This window comes from Lathyrus oleraceus, chromosome 4 (genome assembly GCF_024323335.1).
Source record: "Lathyrus oleraceus cultivar Zhongwan6 chromosome 4, CAAS_Psat_ZW6_1.0, whole genome shotgun sequence".
Taxonomy (NCBI): Eukaryota; Viridiplantae; Streptophyta; class Magnoliopsida; order Fabales; family Fabaceae; genus Lathyrus; species Lathyrus oleraceus.
In genome coordinates, this window is record NC_066582.1 from 500,233,036 (window position 1) to 500,242,326 (window position 9,291).

At 35.6% G+C, this 9,291-nt stretch overlaps 1 protein-coding gene across 1 annotated transcript; it reads right to left on the reverse strand.

The window, feature by feature from the left end:
* Window positions 1–7,358: 7,358 nt before the first annotated feature.
* Window positions 7,359–8,988, reverse strand: LOC127076838 (uncharacterized). The gene has a single exon (XM_051018631.1). It carries the CDS (start codon window positions 8,837–8,839, stop codon window positions 7,574–7,576), a length of 1,266 nt encoding a protein of 421 aa, XP_050874588.1. The 5' UTR covers window positions 8,840–8,988; the 3' UTR covers window positions 7,359–7,573.
* Window positions 8,989–9,291: the final 303 nt, after the last annotated feature.

Sequence of the window (9,291 nt, forward strand, 5' to 3'; positions counted from 1 at the left end):
TTCTTATCCAGATCAATGAATAATCGTTGTCCAGCTTAAACTATTCATATTAATCATCATTCGTTGGTCCGACGAATAAAGCATAAAGAACAATAATAAGAACAAATCAATGGAAAAGAAGAAATAATTAATGCATTCATAAACATCAAATCTGTCACATTCAGAAACAGGGTCACCCCCCTAGCAATGGGGGGTTTAGCTACTCATAATCGAAATAAAAACAAAGATTAACATTGTTGTCATTACAGAATTTCGTGAGGAATCAATCTTCAATCGTCGGAAAACTCTTGAACATATGAATCCTTTGATAATCGTAGAGTCTCCAGCTCGCAAAACGCGTCTCTTTTCTCTCCCAATTGTCCAACCCTCGGAAAATCGTGTTCTCCCCTCTAAATAGCTATGCAGTTGGGCTTTTCCTGATTTTTGGAGGCCATACGCGTATTGCCCAGTCTGATACGCGTATTGCCCAGTCTGGTACGCGTACTGCACGTAAGCCAGCCTCTGATACGCGTATTGCCCAGTCTGGTACGCGTATTGCCCAGTCTGGTACGCGTATCACCAGTTTGGTACGCGTATCACCAGAAGCTTGCCTTTTTGCTTGATTTTCAACCCCTCTGGGCATTTGCGTATGCTACCCGTACTGGGAAGGTCCATACGCGTATCAAGTAAGGCCATACGCGTATGGACAGTAGGTTCTCCAAGAATTTGGTTTTTTCTTCTGTTTTCTTGCTCAGGCTTAATTTAGCATCTGACGTTTGATTCCCTGAGCTTCCAGACTACTTTTTGACCTGCTAACATACCCAAAAGTGTAAAATATCCTCAAGAAATTCATAAGTAACAACATACTTCATATTATAGAATTGAGCTTATATCTAACTAAAAATGCTTCAGTTTACGCAGTTTACCTGACTTATTTACGGTTAAATAGTGGAATGTCTAGCATAAATGGTGACTGATCATCCATAAAGAATCATACACACGATTTCACAAAAAAATAAAAAAGTTTGATGCAATTCATGAGTCTTTTGTTCCTTGCATTAGTGGATCGACACTGGAGGGAAAATGGATGTGCTTCTCTGAATGAGTCATCTCATAGCAAATGTGTATGATATAATGTGTATTAATCTTACAAGATACGGTTTTTCAGAAGAAAAAAATCCCCATTATGCACCGCCCCACCTCAAAATCCAAATGAGCATATTATGTGTATTTGGTGGCTTTAAAAATCACGACATTTTATTAAAGTTTATTTGAAACCAGGACGCTCTATACCACTTAAATCAGTGGAGTGAGCGACTCACTCAATAATAAAAGTCGAGAGTTGGCCGGATTAATTTATGGAAAGGATGCAAGAGTTCATCGTATTGAGCAACGTTAAAAGAGAATCAAATGCACAAAAGTCAAAGGCGGTACCACACAGACTTATAGGTCTAGTCGATAACAAATCTTCCGACTCATCTTAGTTTTAGTTTTTTGTCATCAATTAAGTGTGTGTAATTGTGTATTATTAATGAAGTATAATCTATACGATTTCCAATATTTTAATACATTTTGATCTTTGCCAAAAAAATTGTTCATTTTTCAAACAAAACACACAGGTGTTGTTTTCTTCCTGGTTTAAGAAAGGTTCTGGAGATGTATCTCCGGAATAAGATAATAGGGTCGTACTGGAAATTTATCTTCGAAACCAACACCAATACATGATAGAATTTTTGAGGTCAACATTTGTCTACAACTTCTATAAATTTAGGCTCTTATTGTTTATTTCATACAAATAGAAAATGTCGCAAGTGTTACAAATAAATTTCACCTGGTATGTCGCAAATGTCTTCTTTTACAGCGCGACACTCAGGTGAAAGTTTAAGAACAATGAGCACACATCTTTTGCAGATCTGCAATAGGAAGTGGAATACAGTTTTCTATTTTGAAACAAAAGTTTTGATTGAGTTGGGAGCGACGATTTCAAAATCAGTCGAAGATATTGTGAAGATGTTGAAACGTCCACCTGGATATTGAAATGTAATGTCTAATTTTATGTTAACATCACTTATGTAATGCTGATTTTATGTTATGAATGGTAATTTTATTTTATCAAAATACAACTTTCTGGTTTTCTGCTTCTATTTTTGTTTCACTATGATATGGAGATGCCTCTACAGATAGATTCCGGAGACGCATCTTTGGAATATGGGGACATTTTAGTATGTTTCACGTGGTGCCCTATTAATATATATGGTGCATTAAGAAATACCATTCATTTGTGGGTTTATGTGGGTCGATTCAGATGGTTGGTTTGGGCCCTTAGAAAACGGAATATGACCGACCTAATAGCTTATTCTGAATTATCATGTTAATAGTGGGTTGAATTGGCTTGGCCCAAAGCCAAAAGATCAAATCACATATGCCTTCAATTGTGGGAATTTTTTTCTCACCCTTATATCTTCTCACAAACCCTTGGTGAAAACCCAAAAATATCCTTAAACCCATGCAAATGAGTGAGTCACCCATATTATACTTAATTTTAGTCTCGAATCACATCTTCAAAAGTATATTTTGTATAACTCGGAGATGTATATCCGAAAATGACTCGAATACTTCAAATCATAAACAAATACAGTATGAGCAAGATTTAGAAATAAAAACAATTTGACATTAAATTAAAACCCTCAAAATTACATGGATAGTTGTTAACATAAATTTAACATTATATATCGTTATAAACATGTAGTTCATGACATTGCATTATATTGATAATATCGTCGGCGGATCTTGCAATCTTCGCATCCACTTCAATCATACCATTTGATATGTAAGGGTAAAATGTATTTCACATGACCTTTAAATTTTCACATGCCTTCACTTCAAAGTTGGTGAACTATATTTTTCCTTTACGGCCAAACAAGGGTGAATGATACTCGAGCTTGACAACTATCATATTATAAGGACAACACTCATTGTAACGAAAAAGTAAAAAAAAATGTTAGAGGTGGGATTAAACCCCGTCACTCTGCGAATGTATAATCACGGTTAATTAGTTTGACCGTGATGCAATGTTTTTTCATAAATATAAAAAACAAAGTGTGTCCAAAAATGAGGTATTACCATGGTTAACTGTCTGACCATTGTAATTTAATGTTACGGAAGGTCTATTTTATAGTAGTGCAAAAACCTAGTTGAGATGAATTTGGAAGAACTTCAAGCTTCATTAGAGGCTTAAGAGATGAGATTGAAGCAAAGAAACTCATAAAATGAGAAAATGGCGGAATAGGCACTGCGAGTAAGATTCACCAAGAAGCCTGGAAAAAAAGGAGAAATAGAGAAAGAATCTTGCTAATGATGAAAATTGAAGCCAAAATTCAAAGAATCACTTTGATTTGATCAAGAAAGGCATGATCAACAAGTGTTCTAGGAAGAAAGTTGATACGAAGGAGGTGTAACATTACAACTTTCAAAGATTTGGTCATCATGCTCGATATTGTCAAAGAAATAATGAATTAATAGCAAAAGATAATGAAGAATGGCAATATGCACATGTTAATGAAAGTGAATCTGATGATATGCTACTCATGGACAATACTTAGTGAAAGAATGAACAAACCAATATGTGGTATCTGGATTCAGGATGCAACAACCAATGAATGGTAATAAAAATTAGTTCACCAAGTTAGATGAATCAACTAAGAAAGTGATCATGTTTGTAAATGGTAGATACTTCACATTAAGTGGAAAAGGAAACATTGTTGTGGTTAGAAGAGGTGGTCAATGGGCCAATATTATTGATGTATTGTATTTACCTTTGTTGACAAGTAATTTGATAAGCATAAGTCAATTACTTGCAAAACGGTATAACATGAATTTGGAAGGAAATCAGACGAAGGTGTATAATGGTGAAGGAAGGATGGTCCTGAAAGCACCATTGGTAGATAACAAAACTTTCAAGATTGATATTGACATGGTTGATCATCAATGTCTTGCTTCGATTGTTGTAGAAGACAAGAACTGGCTAACGCATCACATGTATGGACATCTAAAGTTCAAAGGTCTAGGTATGTTCAACCTAAAAAATATGGTGTATGGCTTACCTCAAGTCAAAGAACAAAGTCAAGTGTGTGAGGAGTACTGCAAAGATAAGCAGACTAGGAAAGCATTCAAACATGATATGTCTATGAAGTCGAATGGAGGTAACATTTATTTCCCAACCTTTTGAAGTAAGATCGAATGGAGGTAATTGTTATTCCCCAACCTTCATAGATGAAGTCATTAAATATTATATGGATTTATCTTATTGAAAAGAAGAGTGAGGTATTCACATAGTTCAAGAAGTTTGACTTGCATGTCAAGAAACAAAGTGAATGCAAGTTAAAGAAACTGAGGACTCATAGTTGTGGTGGATACACCTATATGGGATTTGCAAGATTCTGCAATGAGGAAGGTATAAAGCATGATGTCATTGCACGTTATACACCTCGACATAATGAAATATAAGTATACTGAACATGACCATGAGTATATTGAAAGCTAAATAAATGCCAAAGAGATTTTGGGATAAAACAACTTCGATAATAATATACATTCTAAATAGATGTCCAACCAAGAATCTAGTCAATAAGACACCTTATGAGGCTTTGACAAGACTAAAGCCAAATGTTAGTCTTCTTAGAATAATTAGATTAATGTGTTCCAGACATGTACTTGAGTAATTGAGAAAGAAGTTATATGATCAAAGTTAGGCCATGGTGTTCATTGGTTATCATTCGACTAGTGCATATAAGTTGTATTCATCAAATGATGATAAATTAATGATCAATATGGATGTTTTTGTGGACAAAAGCAAATGGTGGAATTGGACTCAGGGGTCAGTTCGACATGAGCGAGATACAATCACAAATGTGCTTGAAGAAGACCAACAAATTGAAGCCAGAACCACTCAAAATGAAGAACCACTTGAGCAAAATGTTAGAAGATCTGCTAGAACGAGATCCGAGTCGATAAGGCTAGCTAGATATGAGAGATTTTCAAATCAAGCAATCGATGTAGATGGTTACTTCATAGGAAAAGTGATCATGATGGTTGAATTAGAACCAATTGATTTGGATTAAGTCATGATTGATTCAAATTGGTTGGCAGTCATGCAAGAAGAACTCAGGGCGATCGAGAAGAACAAGACCTGGGAGTTTGTCGAAAAGTCAATCACGAAGACAATTGGTGTGAAATGGGTCTATAAATTGTCAAGTATAAGGCCAGATGGTGAAATTGTCAAGTATAAGGCAAGACTAATGGCAATGGTTTTTCTACAAAAATCTGGTATTGACTTCGACGAAGTTTATGCACATGTTGCAAGGCTGGAAACCATCAGGATTATTTTGTCGACTGCAAAATACAAAGGATGGAAGATACATCAACTAGATGTAAAGTCAGCATTTCAGAATGGACCATTGGAATAAAAGGTCTATAGTAGTCAACCGCTAGGATTTAAAATCAAAGGGCATACGCAGAAAGTGTACAAATTGAGAAAGACTATATATGGCTTAAAGCAAGCCCCAAGGGTTTGGAATAAGAGATTCAGTAGCTTCCTGATCAAAGCAAGTTTCACAAAATGTGTCTTAGAACATGGAATGTATGTCAACAATGCAAGCATGCTCAGTCAAGTCATCTTTCGTTGTACGTGGATGACTTGTTGATTCCAGGTGCAGATGAAGCAAAAATAAAAAAGAGTCAAGGCTAAACTGATGCATGAATTTGAAATGTCTGACCAAGGAAATTTGTCATATTTCTTAAGGGTGGAGTTTAAAGACAAAAGTGAATTAGTGTTCTTGCACCAGAAGAAGTATGCTCAAGAAATCTTGAAAAGGTCCAAGATGAGCAACTGTAATGCAGTTGCCACACCATTGGAGACTGGAGCAAAATTGAGAAAGAATACAAATGATGAGTTTGTAAGTGCAACATTGGACATGCAAATTGTTGGATCCTTAAGGTATCCATGCAATACAAGACATGACATTTGTCAAAGTGTTGCAGGCTACAAAATCATGATTAGAATAGCACTGATCTCTTGGAGTTCGAGAAAGGAAATCATTGTGGCATTATTCTCTTGTGAAGTTGAGTATGTAGTTGCATCTTATGCAGCATGTCAAGTAGTGTGGATAGAAATGTTGCTCGGAGAGCTAAAGATCATGTAATTTAAGAAAATGAGGTTGTTTGTAGATAACAAGTCAGTTATCTACCTAGAAAATCATCATGTATGTCATGGTATAAGTAAACACGTGGAGAGGAGGTATCATTTCCTTATGGATCAAATAAATAAAGGAAAGGTTGAGTTAGAGCATTGCAAATCAGAATGACAACTAACTCATATACTCACGACGCCCTTGAAGAAAGTCAGGTTCAATGAGTTAAAGAGAAGCATTGCGATAAGAAGTCTAAAAAACATGAATTATGAGGCGTGTTAGAAGTTAGTAATTCATGATTTCAATAGAAAAGTGATATTCGACAAAGTTAAAGTAGTTGTAGACAACTCAATTGGTGATAGTAGAGTAAAAGTTAATTGTATTCGACAGAGTTGAATATAGTCCTATATAGTTGTCGAAATATGTTAGCGTATATTTGATATAGTCAAATAATGTAGTTAGCAAATAATGAATTTTGTTGTCTATATATACATGTTGCGATGTAAATCAAATATACAATGACTTCATAATAAAATTCTCTTTTTCGTAATATCATTCATCTTGAATTTTTTTAATAATTCGAATAGAAAAAAATGAAGAAAATGAGATTGGGTTGAAACGAAGGAGGTGATACTGGTTTAGAACCATGAAGATGGTAGTAAAAGTAATACGAAGAAGATGAAGGCGTAAAGGTGAATTTGAAAATTCTTTAATTCATTTAAATGTATTAAAGAAATTAAAAAATGAATGATAATACTTTATTTTCTCAATTATTAATAATTAATAATAATATTAAATATGACATGATAATTTTTAATAAAAAATATAATAAATGAATCCAAGTAAATTCTGACAAGTTATTAGTGAGTATTAAAAAGCTAAGAATTGTAATAAAGAGTGAAAAAGTTAAAATCACAGAAAACCAAAAATGCATTTAATTTGACAAATCATTATTAAAATGACATGGTATTTCGTGAATGAGTGATGGATGATTATCAACTAAACTAGTATGGGAATACCCGTGTGTGGCCATGTTCAAAACCACCCTCACCATCTTGAACATAGGATTCGTTTCAAACTATTTCCAACACACGAGGTATGAATTAAAAAGGAAAATACTTACAAACTAGTTATCATAAAAAATTCAGAGCAAGAAGTATAAAATACAAAATCTGATTTGTAAGCAAAATATAAATTCAAAACTTTATATTTAATCATACAAAAATGCTAAAAAAGTTGACAACTACTAGTAATTCCTCAACTGTACAATATTAACTCAAAATAACCTAAAAAAACGGTCAGAATTAAAAAAAACGAAGCTCAAGTTTACAGTTAGCTAAAAACAACCGAAACAATGATACTCAAAACGACAAATGAATTAAACACAAAACGACATAAACCCGAATCTACTGCCGCAACTCTTTTCGGAGTTTCTGAGAGAATGATTTGCACGCATCCATGCTCAAATCCATGGCAGCTGCAAGTGCAACAAACGCCGCAGCATCCTCCGCACAAGTCACGTGCTTCACACCAACCTCCACCTCCGGTTTACTACACTTTTTTTCTCCGTCAAACCTCGCTGACATCACAAACCCTCGGTAGAAAAACTGATTCTCTAGTGAGAAATCCGAACCGGATCCAGATCCAGGTCTTGAACTCGTTCCTGATCCGAGATCCCAGCTTCCATGTGGAGTACTCGCCGGAGTAACACCGGGCGTAACATCAATAGTGAATTTACCTCCGTGCTGTGAATTAATAGTACACGCGGCGAGAGTAACAGGATCAGCGGTGGCCGGAAGAACGTCGAAACGGTAACCGACGTCGTTTGAGTTACCAGGCTCACGCCAAGCCTCGAGCCGACCCCATGGCTTCCATGTACCATCACCATCGGGTCGGATAATAAGCCAAGCTCCCGGGTTGGATTTACTGACCCGTTGTGAACCGGGTGAGGGAACAAACGGAGTAACCATCGACGCACACGCAACCGGTGAACCGGATAAATCGTGTATCGTAATAGACCATCCTTTTCGATCCGCTACCATAGGATGATTAGCAGCATGAAATTGAACCGGGTTTCTATCTCTGAAACTGAACTTGCAAGTGAAAACTGGTTGTTTAACGTCTCCTTTGACTTGGAAAACCTGTGGACTACACTCTGGTTCACCGTCGAACCGAAAAATGAATCGCGGATCCGGTTCGGACCGGATAGTTAAATGCAATAACTGAGCTTGAGTTTGAGTTTCGGTTTTGTTGTTGTTGCTTTTGGTTAGAGCAACCCAACCGTTATGAAAAGAGCAAGGTCGTGATTCCGATAAGGTGAGATCTAGTGGAATTGAAATTTGACCTAATAATTTGGAGGAATTGAAAACGCATGAAGGATTTGTTCGTGTTTTGTAGACGGAGATTTTGATGAAAGGGTTTTTAATATTGGAGAGTTGCGATTTGGGGAAATCGAAGCTAGCGGCGAGAGAGTGAGGGTGAGTTTCTGATTCTGAAATTAGAGGAACGGTTGCCACGTGGCACGGTGGTGAATCGACGCCTCTGAGTTTGATTTTGCAGTAGCATGGCGAACTGGAAGGGTGAACTTTGCCGGAGAAAGATGGATTTGAGGATGCCGGAGATTTGATTGCTAGGTTTCCGACGAGGACCCGTACGAAGGAGCACGGATCCATTGATTAGGGTTTGGGAGAATTGAAATGAAATGAAATTGAAATTTGAATGAGAAAGTGAGAGAAAGAGTGGTTGGTTATGTATGTTGAGTTTGAGTATGGAAACTGAAGGTGACAGGCTGTTACTTAGTTGGGTTTGGGAAAGATTCATTATTCTGTTTCTTGCTGGATTATTATTATTATTATTATTATCTTTTAATTTTTTTTGTACGTTCTTATTATGGTGGGGACATTAATTAATATAATCTCAACCTTTGTTGCCTTATTTATTTCTTATCCTATTTTACTACTATCCTTTTGTTTTTTATTCCTATTGTTTAGGAATTCTTATATTTGCTTTGTCATTTCTTATATTTATTTATTTTTCTTCATTTTTTTTTGGTTGTGTATAGTTTTATATATTTTTTACCAAAAAAAAAAACTGTATTTATATTATTATATTTCATTAAGTTTTT